This window comes from Simochromis diagramma, unplaced genomic scaffold (genome assembly GCF_900408965.1).
Source record: "Simochromis diagramma unplaced genomic scaffold, fSimDia1.1 OVJJ01000348.1, whole genome shotgun sequence".
In the NCBI taxonomy this organism is placed as follows: Eukaryota; Metazoa; Chordata; class Actinopteri; order Cichliformes; family Cichlidae; genus Simochromis; species Simochromis diagramma.
Window position 1 is genome coordinate 419,845 of NW_024386755.1, and position 16,278 is coordinate 436,122.

Sequence of the window (16,278 nt, forward strand, 5' to 3'; positions counted from 1 at the left end):
GTTTCTCCCACTCGAGTGTTTTCTAACCAAAACACTTTTAAAGGGGACATATTGTTCTCTTCATTACTTTCTGGCATACATGTACTGGTTACAATGTGACCAGAACTTCACGTCTTGTTTTGTTTTTGTTTTCCTATTCCTATTCTGGGCAGCCAGTCAGAAGAAAGCTGGCGTAAAGTGGGCGGAGCTAAAAGAGTCTAGGTTCATACAGGGAGTGACTTGAAGGGTTGCTCAAAGCTTAGTGTAAAGGATAACATTGGGGTGTCAGACGAATATACAACTTTTTTTTAAAACGTATTAGTCAGAATTACCAGGAAATTCACTTCTGTTAGGTAACACACTCTTTGTCTAGAATATTTATCCCAATCATGCTCACATGTGGAGGTTGTTAAGATAATACAGCAGGGCCACGATAGGGAATATGTAATAAATTAAAAACAATGAACTTAAATAGCCGTAAATGATTAGAATTAAGATATCTACAATAAATAAGTTATCATATAATAAGTTATCAGAACTCATAAAAAAAAAAACAAGGTGAATTGGCCTTTCATTGCTGTAATGGCCTTGTTGACTAATATTGGCATCCCGGCAAGTACCATGGCTTTCACAGATATCAGTGCCAAATGATTTATGTCAGATGAAAAAAGAAACATATCAGCTTGTTATTCAAAGTTTTATCAACCACAAATTTCCTGATATTGTTGATCTAAAAAAAAAAAAAAAAAAAAAAAGGGGGGGGGGGGGGGGGGGCTGGAGCCATTAGAAAAGCTGTTTATTGTAGTTTTGTAACCTGGGATCAAAATGAATCTGTGAAAACAACAAAAACCTTCATTTTGCATCTTAATTAGAAAAGTGTCAGACATGGCTGAGACAATGGCTGCTCTGAAATCCTCCACACACAATTTATTGAAATGACTCCCAGATGTGTGCGTGCCATCTTTGACATCAAACATTGTTTACCAGGTCCAGTCTGTTCTTCACTCTTGTTTCTCGCACCATCAAAAATCCTTTCAACTCACAGAAAACTTAGAAACTCATATCCATGCTCTTCTTACATTACATTACTTTCTGTATTCCTGTCTTCAGGAATGCAACACTACAAAGGCTATAGAAAGTCCATTATCTATTTTACAATCACCTCAATGATTTATGGGCTCATTTCTTCTCTTTCTTTCTTTCAACACCCATTATTTCTTGATTTTTTTTCCAAAGATGCTCTATAAATACAGTTATTCTAAAACTTTCTACAATACATTTCCCATCCAGTCAGGTTTTGTGTGCTGTAAATTGCAGTATCAAAGGGCTTTTGCAGGCTGAGATCAGGAGAGCAATAAAAAAGATTTAGGGAAATAAAGTGAACAGGAATGTGCCAGTATCCTTGTGTCTAAACTAGATGCGTCCAAAGAAAATCCACAAATTTAGAGTTATTACAACAGCAAAAAAAAGCTTAAAATAACATCACACTTCAATCAAGTGAAGGCCCTTTTCTGGGTTATAGAGGACAAACAGTGGATTCAGTTACATTCAGGTGCACGTTGCCTGACTTTTCCCCAGTTTCTGCCTCTACCTACTGCCTGTTTGACTACTGATGTATCTGTGACACTTTCAGATGATCCGGTCTATTCTAGGCCTGCTTGGTGGCTGAACTCAGATAGTATAAAATGCTATTTTCCACGTGACTTCATTTTAAAATTCAACATTTCAAGAAGCCATGGAGGAGCTGATTCTCCTTGGAGTAAATCTGTGTCTATGACCCTCACTTCAGTCTCACTGCTTCCTGCTCAGCTAGTCAGAGGGCTTCTTGCAGTTTTCTTTGGCTAGTCTGAGTCTGGACAGGATGTGTTTTTTAGGGAATTTTAGAGTGGTGCACCCAAACTGGCTCACGCCTCCGGTATCTCCCGGAAGTTTTTCCCGTCTCTGAACCCAGCTGCGCCAGCCGGGTTTCCAACAGTACACGCTGTCGTAAAAGCGCGAGCCGTTTTCCCCTCCCAGCACATAAATCCGTCTTTTCCACCTGGCCACACCCCCTGCTGCAATCCGCCGAGGCAACCCCGGAAAAACGACGGGGCTTGGAGCTCGGTCACTTCCGCCACCCGCTCCCCCTCGCTGCTCTGCGCTGACCAGCACCCCTCCCCCAGTCACCTCCCTCTCCACCCCTGACCCTCTGCCTTCTCTGAAAAACAGCACACGGCCTGTAGCGTCCAAAGTCTCCAGGTTGGTGTAGTTACCATCCAGGAACTTGGTGGTATCCCTCATGTATCCCCCAATGGCGCACACTCCACCTCGCACTGCTACTCCTCCAGCGAGGCAGGTGGCACCTGAATCTAGTGCCACACGTGTCCAGCAGTCTGTCAGGGTGTGATAAATAAGCACGCCTGAGTGGACCACAGCTCGGTTCTGTTCAAGTGTGGTTCCACCCAGGAGGTAAAGTCTTCCACGTAGTGCTGCACAGGCAAAGGCGCGCAGGGGGAGCGGTAGCCGAGGCCCAGGACTCCACTGAAGTGTGGTCAGGTCCAGAGTCTCACTGGAGTCCAGGAGAGCTGAGCGGTTGCTGCCACCCAAAGCATAGAGTGACTCTCCACATCCAAGGAGGCCTAGCATGGCCCGGGGCTGGACCATCGAAGGCTGCTCTATCCAGCGGTCCAACACAGCATCGTATTCATGCACGGCTGCAGACACAGAGCCGGTCCGCAGGATCCCACCAGCTACAAAAAGCCTGTCGCCCACAGCTGTGCAGCCAGGACTGACAAGTGAGCCGAGTGGTGCTAGCTTCTCCCACTTCCCTGTCCGAGGATCAAAGCAGTCCACCGTGTAGTCTCTTGCAGCTAAATACTCATCTTCCCGAGGCGTCAGGTCCACACAGACAATCTTTTTCTCAAACATTCCCTCTCGTGGTCTGAGAGGCCCGCCGAGGCCTTCTCCTGCTGCTGCTGGCCCCAGTTCTTGGCTCAGTCTTCGGCTCTCTTCCTGGGACAACAGCCCGGGGCGCAGGTGGTGAAGCAGCGCCGGCATGTGAGCGTAGCGATCCAAAGGCTGGTGCTCTGCCCAGCGGCGTGCCGCATCATATACCTCCGCCTCCGAGTCCACGCCCAGACGGTCGGAGCTCAGAAGACTGCCTAAGGTGCCGTGGTCGAGCAGGAGGAAGTCTTTCTGGCGGGCCACCCGGGGAAAGTGCTGGGCTACCAGTCGCAGGGAGGCACGCAGCAGGAGCTGGTCATGGTGAGAGCGAGCCAGAGAGTACATCCCCAGGCAGTTGTCCACTGAGAGGTGCTCAAAAAGAAACCTGAAGCATTTAAAGTGAGAAAAAAAAGCAGAAAAATGTCAAAGAAAAACAGAAGAAGAGAAAAAGGGAATGACACAAGATGATTTAATTGCCATCTTCATCTAGAAAACAGAATAGGTTTTATTTTAATTACAATCTAAAGTCAAAGTAAAAACGTAGCCACTTGAACTGTAACATCTAATTACTGAGGATATTAACTTTACCTGGAGCACAGGTCCTGGAGGGGCATGACCTGAAGCCGGTTGGCAGCCACAAACAGATCCTCAGCTGTATCCAGAGAGAGCCCAGCCTCCCCAGTGTACACAAACTGGATGATGGTTTCCATGACAGATGGCGTCACTTCCTCAAGCCGGATCTCTGTGAGGCGAGACTCCACCAGCGGGCTGGTGAACATGGCCCGAAAGTACGGACTCACGGCTGCTAAAAGGACTCTGATGGCAAAGAGAAGTCGAGGGAGAGTCAAAAGAAAAGAAGAAGTAGATGGGTGAGACATTAAAGTGAACCACAACAAAATGTAACAAATAAACAAGAAAACTTCCTGTTACTGTACAAATTTAGGTTTTATACAATGGATCCATAGATGCACACAAAAAATAAATAAATTCCTTAACAAAACTGAAACTTTCATGTTGCATAATTACAAGACAGTCTGTAATTTTATGTAATCTTATATTAGCACAAACAGTCACAGTGCCTATAGAAACATGTAGAAAAACAGAGACATACATTTGAAATTACTCTTATTTTTTTTTACGTTGCGATATCTCAGGGATTAAACTGTATTTACACTTCTGTCCACTGACTGAAAGGGGAGTTTCTGGTCCAGCCCACTCAAGCTTAAAGTCAGTTGTATGTGGCCCACGGTGTAAAATGAGTTTGACATCCCCGATCTAACAGGACAAATACCTCCCAAAAGCATTACAGAGCTTTAAAAATTTCAGGCTTGAACTGTTTTCTTTCTTTTCATCACACACACTGGTGCTCTTATTCAGAATATAGCAAAGGATGACTCATCTGGTAAGTTCCTATACTCCACTCCTAAACCTGTGCCTTTACAGTTTTTGTAACACTGAAGTTTCCATTGCACGTCTTTTAATGGCGAGTTTCTGCACTTCAACCCTACTGCAATAACTATTCTTCCAAGCAGACCATTTTCCCGAAGGACAAGCTGCCCTGTCTTCTCTTACATATCACTCTAAACCACGGGTATCAGTGCTAACAAATGCATGCAGCTGACTGACGGGAAATTTTCATGCAGAACTACACATTATAACATGTGGCTTTTTATCTTCTTCTGCCCTTGAGGCAATGGTGGTTGTGATAGCTTTGGAAAGCACAAAAACATTGGGAAATGACACTGCTGTGAATCACACTGGAATTTCAAACATAATGCAGATGTGACTTTTGTCTCTTTTTCTAGTGTGCCAGATGAGCTGCCTTAGTAAAAGGCTCTTCTCAGCTCATCAGTAGATGAGCACCAATGCACACTCTTTCAAAGTCACTTGCATCATTATATAAAATCACAATAATCTAGACCTGCTCATAGCTCTCTTTTTCAGAGGCTGGTTCTCTTGCTATTCCACAGCAAATTAAGGCGATAAAAGAGCTGTAGCTGTTCACTTTAATACAAAGTTTCAAATATGTGTCAATCCAAATCCAGAAAGCTATCACGATGAGCACAGAGCTACACTCCCTTCTCAGATTCAGACAAATTCTGCAAGCATGAATGGACAAAGCTTCGAACTACAAATAGATAATGACCCAAAGCAAAAAGACAACCCAAGAGTTTCTTAAGGCAAGAAAAATGTGAAATTGTTCAATGTCCAAGTCAGTCACTTGATCCTAACTCAACAGAGCAGCTATTTAGTTACTAAATACAAAACTGAATACAGAGAGGCCCAAAAACAAACACCTCACTGGAGGAAACACAACATTTGGTGACATCCATGGGTTCTAAATGTCAGGCATCTCATCTCAATTCCTCTGAACCTCTGAAAACTACTGAAAATTGTTACAAAATGGCAGAGAACAGGTCTCACCTTGTACTGCTCCTTAATTTTCCAACTAAAGCTAAATGTCTGCACTCCAAGTAAATTATTTACTGATGGTTTGATTTAAAATCCACTGTGGTGGCATACAAAGGTAAAATGACAAAAACTATAACACTGTCTAAAAACCTAAGGACCAGAGCGTATAAATAAAAGGGACATTTATTTGTCAGTGCTAGAAAATCAATTTTGCAGTCTTTCAGTGTTCAAAGCTCTTCAAGTCATGTTTTTGAGTTTACTAAAGAAAAAAGGGAAAAAGGAATAGTCAAGTGGCTTTATTGTCATTTCAACCATGTGCAGTGGTACACTACACTGTGAAGACAACGTTCCTCTGATATTGCTCTCATAATTACATATTGATAGTGTGTAATTACTACAAAAACTTAGAATTACTCCATTGTAAATACACAGGGGCAGGCACTGGTTTGTGGAAACCACCATGTTGCATCATCACCTTGAATACAGTGGCCGAGATGCACATTGCTGTTCTACCGTTTTATGAATGAGCCTACACACTCAGTACGTCAGAGGTGGAGAAGAGAAGTCATGCTGTGGAGGCAAACTGTACTTCAGACTTAAGATATGAAGGATATTATATAGGTTTTATCATCTGAGATAGGGTCCTGTTCACCAAAGTCAGGGCTCCAACACAGGAAAACATGCATAAACATGCTTATTTATTCCCAATATTGTCAACAATTACTTATGGTCAGGGAATTAGACCCTTGCATCTCCATACCCTGTAACATATGGCAATCATACCTGTGACACATGAACTTCTTTCCTTCAACAAGGAGGGTAACATCACACAGCTGCTGAGCATCCAGGAGTTGCTTCAGTCCTGAAAGACAGAGAAGAAAGAGGTGGAAGGAATGAGAGAGTGGGAACAGAAGGTAAGATCAGCTCAATGTAGTGCAGGAATAGAGAAACCCCAGCCTTGTCATTTTCTAATGTCCCACCATGAGTTATGTAGTCCCCCAGCGGGGTGGTGCTGTCATCGGGGAAGTCCTCCTCCTCTGAGTCGCTGTCTGACAGAGGCTCCCCTCCGCCCCCGTCTCCGTCCTGCCACGGCTGGGGACGCCAGGTGACTGTGCCCCCCCGCACAGCATTCATCTGAAGGTGTGGACACAAGCAGAGAATTATACACATGCATTATGCATTTAACATCAGCAAACACAGAACAGGCTGATCTTTATGCATCCAAGGACCATCATTATACCCAGAGACTGTGGACACATGGCCCAGATAGCACCTACCTCCAAATCACTGGCAGAAAAAGGTATGCTTTCCTAGCCAAACATTATGAGAGCATTGCAATACAGTGCATGTTAAGAAACTCGTTGATTTTAATATCACATGTACGATACTTGCCATAAAAGGTGGAGTTTTAAAAATTCCAAAGCACACTGCTCATAGAGGCTGTGATGGGGGATTTTTTTTTAGCTTTCATTTACCTTTGCTCTTCTTCTCGTTTCCACCGTGAAAGCTGGTTGGGTCTCACTTTCAGCAGGAACTGGTGAGGCAGTTTGGAGCAGACCGACTGTATCCAAGTACCTCGTTTATTGTCAAAAACTTGGAAGCATTTGGTTGTCTTGGTCCTCCGGACTCAGCTGAAACGCTTGTCCCGGCCTGCGGTGAAGAGGCGTCAGGCTACTCGTTGCTCGTCAGGCTACTCATCCAGCCCTGTGTACACCATCACCAACTGGAGGTACAAACTAGCTTAAAAAAAGAAAAAAAAATCTCCTCCTGTGCAAACGCGTCTCGTCGTTACACACATCAGTCCACCATGGCAGTGTACACAGACGCTCAGCTCGGTGGTTAGCCGGTAATAACTGCAGCTTTTAGGGCTCACGGAGCTGAAAATTGTGACTGAGTTCAGCTCCTGTCGGCCGCACTTGTCGTCTCTGAACCGGATTACCGCAACGGTAAACTTCCGTTCATCTGATTGGCTGACCTTTGCCCCGTGACGATTGTTTGGGGAGGATGAGCCGTTTCCTGTTACTGGATTTAAAAAAAATAAATCCTGCTCCTCCTCTGTGACAAAAGTTGCGTTAAATAACTACTTGTTTCTCTCTCTCTTCCAAATTTAATTGTTTACAAAAATTTATTTGGTTTCTAGCTGCGGTAACACTGGTTTCCGTATTCATGCTGCATTCATGGAAGATACGGACTTTTTAACAGCCAGAAATAGCGCTACCTAGTTAAACTGACACCTAAAAATATAAATTTATCATAAATCAAAAATAGTAATAATAATAACAATGAAAATAATAATGAAATACACAAACATTGCCTCAAATGTTCGGGACACATTGATAACCACGAGAAACTTCAGTTGAGCAAGAGCCTAAACAGAATACGGCGTTGATTGTTCCTATACCTCCATGAACGCATCCTCAGCTAAAGAGACAAACATGGCGACCTGCATCGGCATGGTCGCTAAAGTTGGGGTTTTTGCAGCTGCTGTGCTAAAGCCGGTAGCCAGACAGTGTCCAGTGCATAGCGTAAATGTATTTGTCCCGCATCGCTTGTCGCATGGAGTCCGGAGTCGTTTGTACGAGCATGTCCGTGAAGGCTACAGTGACAAGCCTGAGCTGGACATGAGAGCTGTGTGTGAGGAGACTGACAAAGTCATAGCTAATGTAGAGAGCAGGAAAGGGGACCTGCGAGGGGACGATGTGAGGAAAATTGTAAGCGGTTTTAGTTACTAATTAAGTACTGTTTGTGGCATTAAAACACCATAATTTTATCCTATGTCACTATTTTCTAAAGTTTTTCTGGGTGTTATCGCTTCACTGAAAATCTGTTTTTACAATAAGCCTCCACATGCATTTGCTTAAAATGTAACTGGGACATGATTCGCTCCAAACGTGTGATGCCACAAACTCCCACTGATACATAGATGTGTAAAGATTTCATACAAAATCTTTTATAACCCTGAGAATTAAAGCTGAAAGTCTGCACTTAAATTGCATCTTGATTCCCTGATTTGCAATCCACTGTGGTGGTGGTGGTGTACAGAGGCAGAAAAAAAACAGTCTTTTCCCCTAACATTATGGAGGGCACTGCAAATCTAGCCTGGATCTAAAAATTGACAAAAATGTCTAGTCATGCTGACTGACCTTAAAACTACACTTTTTCTACTTACCATAATAAAAAGTGACGTCTTTGGTCTGAATACTTGTGACTGTAAGTAAGATATCCTACCATGAAATCATCTGGGAAACAAAAAACAAAGCAGTTGTTTAAAATTAGATCGACTGTGTTAAATTTGACTGATCGGTTCTCAGTGTTTTTACATATGTACACCTGCTTAATATCACTGTTGTCTAATGTGCTTGCTTTTGACTCGATCATCCTGATTGTCTACCTTTTAGGTGTGTGTGTGGCAGGAGCTCCAGGCAGTAAAGACAGAAATCTCTGAGCTGGAGGAAGAGAAGCGGCGCATCAGTGATATAGTCAGAGCACTAGTGGTGAGAAATAGTTATTACAGCTCTAAACATTATAACCAGAATGAACTTCAGTTTCTATCGAGGTTTGCGTCATCATTTACTCTGCTTTGAGGTTTTTTTGTTGTCAGAGAGTAGATTTCTGTGACCTAACTGATCTTTTCCTCACAGACAAAGGAGGACAAGAAAGCCCTCGCCAATGTAAGTTTCACTTCAGAACCTTGTCTCTTTTGTTACTGAATCAGTCAACCTTCCTACTCCCCTGTGTTTTTGACCTATAATAAAGCTCATGTGGCACCACTTCTGAGTCTTTGCTCTTTTCTATTCTTTAGTTTCCAGAGTACAACCAAGCTCTTCAGAAGGGCAGAGAGATCCGCAATAGACTCAATCATCTGTACCACAAAGAGACCGAGCTGGATGAGGAACACTATGGCCGAGCACTCAGGCTGCCCAACACTACACACCCTGATGTGGTCAGGATACACTATGCACACACTACTTTGTCCTGAGCTGCTTGGGAGAGATTTACTGTGAAGCTCAAGTCACTAAGCATAAGTTTCTCTTGCTCTTTCCAGCCAATAGGAGATGAGAACCAGGCGAGAGTGGTGGAGCTCGTGGGACAGAAACCAGGTGACTAATGAGATGAGAAGTGCAGATTTCTAAACTTTAAATTGATTACCTAATTTTTTTTTTTAATGAATGCTGACACAAACGTTTGTGTGTGTTTCTGGTACAGAGTTTGACTTTAAGCCCAAAGGACATGTAGAGCTGGGGGAAGAGTTAGGACTCATCAGGCAGAGGTGAAGATGACTCTGGTTGTTGTTTACAGTCCTTCACTGTACTGTATGTTCACTATAACACTGTCTAATATACAGTACAAGCTACTTTAATTTAAATAAACTGCGCTATTCACATTTCCTCTGTCCACTGCTGCAGGCATCTAGCTCATGTCTCAGGCCACAGGTCCTACTATCTTCGAGGAGCCGGGGCCAGACTTCAAGCTGCACTCCAGAACTTTGCCCTTGACACGCTACAGCGACAGGTATGTGTGTTTGGTCATTTGATGTGATCCCCGGATAATTAATGTTAGTAGTGTGTATTATTATATCTATATATTAGGGGTGCAACGATACACAAAATTCACGGTTCGGTTCGGTTCGATACTTTGGTGTCACGGTTCGATATTTTTTCGATACAAAAAATGTTCATGCCTTTTTAATTTGTCATTTATTAAAATTATAAATATATATTTTAACTCAAAAGTACAGTTTTTAAATTTAATGTTGCTGAAACAAAAGTAATTTTAAAAAATAAATAATCTGATTGAGGAATCACTCATCTTTGGAAAAGAGAGTTTATTACAGAGAAATGGCTCTTTCCAAAATAAAAGTTATACTATACACTTCTTCTGGGCTATATTCTCAGCAGCATATTATAGCGGGTCAGGGCTGTTCGGGGTTCTGTTTGTACAGTTATGTTTTGTTTATGTTGCCATAGTGACGGGTGACGCCCTCTCGCTGCGACGGTGTGTCCTTCCGGGGTCAGAGGGCGCCCTGTGTGTTGTTGTTGTTGTTGCTGTGCGGTTGCCGCGCTGAGCAGTTAGCTAGCGGCAGTGTTCTTCTGCAGATGTCAATAAACGGCTGTGCTCCCTGGCTAGCTCACGGGAAGCAAGACCAAACGACACCTCCGTCTCCTCGTTGTCTGAGCTCGCCACATTGGTGTCAGAAGTGGGATGATGGTGGCACCCCATGTTCTGACCCGAGTGACTTTTCCCCCGCCGGTCGTGACCAGCCGGTGCGCCAAAAGAAGGCACCTGGACATTTGCAAAGTGAAAGCAAAAAACAAGTGCAAATTCAAACGCGATTTCAATATGTCACATATTGACAGTGGCTCACCGATGCCAATGACATAATTACCCAGCTACATTTCCGAAAGAATGCAAAAGCATTGACATATATTTTTCCTTCCTACAATAGCCCAACGGGCAGGGCAGAGATAGATTTTGGTAACCCGACTGGAAAAATCGCTAGCCCCGGGACATCGGGCTAGCGATTTTGCAAGCCCTGTGTTACAGGCATGGCCCTTTAAGGATGAAGCCTGATGGGAAATGTATTCGGGATGTGTGTAGCGGGACTGCCTGGTGCGTGTGTGTGTGTGAAGAGAGAGAGCGGAGAAGGGGAAAAAGTAACGGTTAGCTACAGAAGAGACGAAAAGAAAATAAATAAAAGGAATATAATAACTCCCTCGACAGCCAGAGTTGTGTCGGCGATGCTCGCTGTGAGGACACTGTTTCAGCCCACTGTACGCGGTGTTCGTGCCTTAGAGAAGAAATAAAGTTCGGTGAAGCAGTTTCCTACGCCTCCTTCGATCTTTTTGCTAGCGGAGTTGACCTGTATAGTAAGCTGTTGCCGGCTACGAGTCAGTTACGGAACCTTCAAGTAACTGCCAGAGGTTTCCTTACTACGGTTCGGGGCCGCGGATCTGGCGCGGTAACACCTGTATCTGATTGAGGAATCACTCATCTTTGGAAAAGAGAGTTTATTACAGAGAAATGGCTCTTTCCAAAATAAAAGCTATACTATACGCTTCTTCTGAGCTATATTCTCAGCAGGATATTGTAGCGGGTCAGGGCTGTTTGGGGTTCTGTTTGTACAGTTATGTTTTGTTTATATTGCCATAGTGACGGGTGACGCCCTCTCGCTGCGACGGTGTGTCCTTCCGGGGTCAGAGGGCGCCCTGTGTGTTGTTGTTGTTGTTGCTGTGCGGTTGCCGCGCTGAGCAGTTAGCTAGCGGCAGTGTTCTTCTGCAGATGTCAATAAACGGCTGTGCTCCCTGGCTAGCTCACGGGAAGCAAGACCAAACGACACCTCCGTCTCCTCGTTGTCTGAGCTCGCCACATTGGTGTCAGAAGTGGGATGATGGTGGCACCCCATGTTCTGACCCGAGTGACTTTTCCCCCGCCGGTTGTGACCGGCCGGTGCGCCAAAAGAAGGCAGCTGGACATTTGCAGGACTTTGTGTGGGGTAATGGGGTCGTCGGGGACGACTGACCCCTTAGGTGGGGGCTATGTAGCGGGTCAGGGCTGTTCAGGGTTCTGTTTGTACAGTTATGTTTTGTTTATGTTGCCATAGTGACGGGTGACGCCTTCTCGCTGCGACGGTGTGTCCTTCCGGGGTCAGAGGGCGCTCTGTGTGTTGTTGTTGCTGTGTGGTTGCCGCACTGAGCAGTTAGCTAGCAGCAGTGTTCTTCTGCAGATGTCAATAAACGGCTGTGCTAGCTCACGGGAAGCAAGACCAAACGATACCTCCGTCTCCTCATTGTCTGAGCTCGCCACAATATTAAACATATCAGGTCCCCATAAGGAGAATCATGTGCTAACGGCTGTCTAAATGACTCGGGTAAAGTTTGTAGCATGCTTGTTGTTTTTGTCGGCTTCCACTTGTCTTTGCACTAGGATGATGTCGGCGTAAATGTGCAGTCATATTCGTTGTGTTCCCACTAGTGCTGTCAGCGTTAATCTCGTTGAAATGACGTTAATGCCACAACATGGCAAACCTCCGTTAACGAGCTATCCTGCGTGGGGCTAGACGGCCAACACGTTAACGAGCTAACTGCGCTAACACACTAGCTCCCACCCATGTAATTGAGCATTGCGTGGCACATCCAACATACTGTTTTACTTTAGTCCATGACGCGCTTACCTTCAGGGTCATATGTCACATGAAAACCAAAATAATTCCAAACGCCAGATCTGAATGAGGGTGGGAGAGGTTCAATTTGCCATGTTGCAAGGAGAGCTTAACTTCTGTCTCGCTAGCTTGCCCTGCGCTCTTCCTTCTGACTATGCTGTCTGTGTGGAGCGCTCAGTGGCTCTGCGCTCGACAGTGCAGCCTAGGCGGAGTAGTCGAACGCAGATTCACTGAGCGCTCCACACAGACAGCATCGTCAGAAGGAAAGTTGATAAAATAAATTACAAATGTTGTATTGTTCGATACATATGCGTACCGAACCGAAAGCACTGTATCGAACGGTTCAATATCGATACGAATATCGTTGCACCCCTACTATATATATATATAATATCTAGACATGCCAAACATGGATTCCTCCTTTGACTCCTACAGGGCTTCATTCCCATGGTTGTGCCTGATATGCTGAAGGGTGCAGTGTTTGTGAGTACCAAAGCTCATGGTTTCTAAAGTCACAATAAAATACTTTTGTCATACACTATACATAAAGGATGGCCTCATCCATCAAGACACTCACTATTCTGTGTAGTCTTGTCTTTCAGCCTCATTTTAAGGCTTTAATTTGAGTTTATTGTTTGCCAGATATAAGCACAGTTTAGGAGCTCATTTTTGCTGCTGAGTAGGCGCTCACCTGTCACTCAAAGTGGCTAATCCCCCAACTTAAAGCCTTAATAAAATGAAAATGACTGAGTCAGATACATTCACATGGCTACCTTGTCATAACCTTTGTAATTAGCCATAGAGATGAAAACCATTTTTCAAAACCAGGCCATAAACATATTCATATCTGTAGCAAAGTTGAGCATTTTTACATGGGAGTCTTTGGGGATTGACTCACTTTTGGTGCTAGCACATCTGCATTAATCTCATTTTTCAGCTCATTTTTAAAACAATTTTAATTTAAATGATTCTAAATGAATTGTTTTGCAGTTATATATAAATTTTCGTTGAAGTAACTGGGCACAGCCACAGATAATCTCACTCTGCTCTCTGATTTGACCCACCTCCAGGAGGGTTGTGGGATGCAGCCCAATGCCCACAGCTCACAAGTCTACTCACTGGACCCTGCACGTTTCCCAGACCTCAACCTGGCTGGAACTGGAGAGGTTGGGGTGGCAGGTAAAGCTTCTTTGTCCATTTCCTCACAGTTTCAAATAACCAGTTGGTTGTGTATCAATACAGCAACAGTGTGTTGTATTGTTTAGTAAGCCTACAGCTATCGAGTGTAGTAACTGAGAGAAGTTTGCTTAGTCCCAACAGCAATCCTGCATTCGATCGATTGCTGAATTGAGATGTCGTGTGTCTTGCTGTCCATCAACTTATCAGTAGTCAGGTTTCAGTAAAGAAAAGCTCTCGTGGATCTCTGTATGTTTAGTTGCGTTTCTTTAATCTGGAGAGGGGTGGTAATGTGTAAACTGGATGCATCCATTTGTATCTCTTCCCTCAGGCTATTTCATGGATCATGCAGTGAACTGGAAGGACCTTCCTGTCAGGTGAGGTACACCCCACCTCTTACTTTGAGATATATGGAATAATTACATGTAATGCGATGCTGTCGTGTCTGTGTGCAGGACGGTGTGCAGCAGCACGTGCTACAGAGCGGAGACCGACACAGGCAGAGAGACATGGGGGCTCTACAGAGTTCATCATTTCAATAAGGTCAGAAGCCACACAGAAGTTTAATGTGTACATTTGCTGTACATGGACAAACCAATGATAATGTAAGTGGTTATTTGCTTGTGCGGCTGCTTGCTTCTATGTGCGTCTGTGCAGGTGGAGATGTTTGGAGTGACGGCAGATGAGACAGGAGAAGAAAGCTCGCAGCTGCTGCAGGAGTTTGTCAGTCTGCAAAAAGAGATGTTTTCTGCGCTAGAACTGCACTACAGGTCAGCACACACACACACACACACACACACACACACACACACACACACACACACACACACACACACACACAGTCTTACTGTCTCACACAGTCTTACTGTCTCCTCAGCTGTGTCCTCAGCTCGGACAAAATGATAGTTTTGTACATTGTGGAAATATTCTGAAATGCAAAATGTCGATGTTCCTCCCCGTTTTCTCTCAGAGAATGCTTGCACTGGTTGTAAGAAATAGTTTTGTGTAGTGAGGAAAGATGGAAAGCTGAGCATAATAACAAAAGACCAAAGATATAAAATATTAAGTGTAAAGGTATTTTTAGTGTTGATGTGTAAACACTGTTTTCTGTGTTTCTGTGGCTCTGTATACCCACTACAATGGTTGCTTTGTTCCACAACGTCATCTCACAGTCACTTGTATTTATATCCAACATTAAGACGCTGCAGTATTTTTCTGAACACTAGGTGTCGCCACTCAGACAATATTGCCACATAAGTGCTGATATAGGAGGAGAAGAACTCAAAAACAGAAGCCAACAATTTGTCCAGTGTTTTTTGTTTTTTCCCACTACAAACTCAGGCTTTCTGTTCCAACGTCTGTATATCCGTGTGTCTCTGAGCTTCTGTACTGGTATATCATTAAAATGGCAGTATAGACTAACAAGATCCTACACTAGTCTCTTCAGCTCGGCTGCAGTGGCCATGGCACAGCTGGCTACGTTACAAAGATCAAGATGTGCATGACTGGCTGAAGCAAGACAGGATGTGATGTCAAATTCAGTGCGCAACACAATGAACATATTGGGGCCATAAAGGTTTTCTGGCCATTATTAGCGTGGTAGTGTTTAGTTTTCTTGGCCAGGTGAGGTTTGCGCCCTTATTATTCCATTAGTTCACTGGAAATCTCAATATGAGGTCCAAAGAAATTGAGATTTTTCCATTGAAAGTGGAAAAGTCCATTAGGCTGTAAAACCAAAAGAAACCTATCAGATATAAGAAACTGGTACATCCTTTAAAAGAAGGATTGCACTGGCCAGCTTTGCCAGAAATCATTTGAAAGAGCCTCAACAGTTCTGAAAAAAAAAATCAGTGGACAAATGAAACCAAAATGGTGTTTAAGAAAAGTATGGAGGAGGAGAGAAATGGCTCATGATCAGAAGCATAACACATCATCTGTAAAACATGGTGGAGGTAATGTTGTGGAAAGGACATGTATGGCTAGAACCAGGTCACATGTGTTGGTGACTGGTGACATTATGACCTCGTCCCTCCTCTTCTCGGTAAAGCTTGGAATAATTTCAGTACTTCTGAAAAAAACAAAAGCAAAAAAACCCCAAAACAAACCTTCAACTTCGACTGGAAAGTGACCTGATTAGGATTTGTCTGTCACATTTTTGGCCATTCAAATATGAACAGGTGAGCTGCGTTTCAACGGTACACATGTGTCTAAAAGGATAGAATGATGACTTTTTATATCCAAGGGGTCGAGTCTGGGGAGAAATGCTTCTAAATTGCTCATTGACAGGCTGACAATCCCATGTAGTCATAAAGCAGTGAGTTTGGTTGAACCCTGTTCTGTCTTGAATTTGAAGTGAAACAGAAAAAAAGTAGATTTAAAGCTCAAGTCACCCAATGTCTACAGAAAATGCAGCACTACTTTCACTTTACACATCCCTCACATGTTGAGATCTGACCCTTACCTGTGACTATTTTCTTCTTCAGAGTGCTAGACATGCCGACAGAGGAACTTGGCCCTCCGGCACACAGAAAGTATGACATTGAAGCCTGGATGCCTGGGAGAAACAGCTATGGAGAGGTCAGCCCTGTTATATAAATATTACCCATTTACCTACTTACTTCCAGTTACCT

At 43.8% G+C, this 16,278-nt stretch overlaps 2 protein-coding genes across 3 annotated transcripts in view; one reads left to right on the forward strand and one right to left on the reverse strand.

Moving 5' to 3' along the window:
- Positions 1 to 16,278, reverse strand: part of si:dkey-260j18.2 (uncharacterized protein LOC325231 homolog) — a 20,029-nt gene continuing 3,751 nt past the window's right edge. The window contains exons 2-7 of one of the 2 annotated variants that reach the window (XM_040024234.1): positions 10,823 to 10,828; positions 6,789 to 7,181; positions 6,294 to 6,447; positions 6,097 to 6,175; positions 3,490 to 3,717; positions 1 to 3,286 (exon numbers count right to left, since the gene is read on the reverse strand). In XM_040024234.1, the coding sequence (XP_039880168.1) occupies positions 1,789 to 3,286; positions 3,490 to 3,717; positions 6,097 to 6,175; positions 6,294 to 6,447 (1,959 nt within the window). In that variant the 5' untranslated portion in view covers positions 6,789 to 7,181; positions 10,823 to 10,828 and the 3' untranslated portion in view covers positions 1 to 1,788. Of the gene's footprint in view, positions 3,287 to 3,489; positions 3,718 to 6,096; positions 6,176 to 6,293; positions 6,448 to 6,788; positions 7,437 to 10,822; positions 10,829 to 16,278 lie in introns of those variants that run through there. The other variant, XM_040024226.1, reaches the window with a different exon arrangement.
- The window catches only part of sars2 (seryl-tRNA synthetase 2, mitochondrial), an 11,236-nt gene continuing 2,655 nt past the window's right edge, over positions 7,698 to 16,278 (forward strand). Inside the window, exons 1-13 of the mRNA XM_040024262.1 lie at positions 7,698 to 8,024; positions 8,712 to 8,807; positions 8,955 to 8,984; positions 9,116 to 9,256; positions 9,359 to 9,413; positions 9,520 to 9,583; positions 9,720 to 9,825; positions 12,908 to 12,955; positions 13,543 to 13,651; positions 13,980 to 14,025; positions 14,104 to 14,191; positions 14,306 to 14,418; positions 16,132 to 16,225. Coding sequence (XP_039880196.1) covers positions 7,719 to 8,024; positions 8,712 to 8,807; positions 8,955 to 8,984; positions 9,116 to 9,256; positions 9,359 to 9,413; positions 9,520 to 9,583; positions 9,720 to 9,825; positions 12,908 to 12,955; positions 13,543 to 13,651; positions 13,980 to 14,025; positions 14,104 to 14,191; positions 14,306 to 14,418; positions 16,132 to 16,225 — 1,296 coding nt within the window. The 5' untranslated portion in view covers positions 7,698 to 7,718. The remainder of the gene's footprint in view (positions 8,025 to 8,711; positions 8,808 to 8,954; positions 8,985 to 9,115; positions 9,257 to 9,358; positions 9,414 to 9,519; positions 9,584 to 9,719; positions 9,826 to 12,907; positions 12,956 to 13,542; positions 13,652 to 13,979; positions 14,026 to 14,103; positions 14,192 to 14,305; positions 14,419 to 16,131; positions 16,226 to 16,278) is intronic.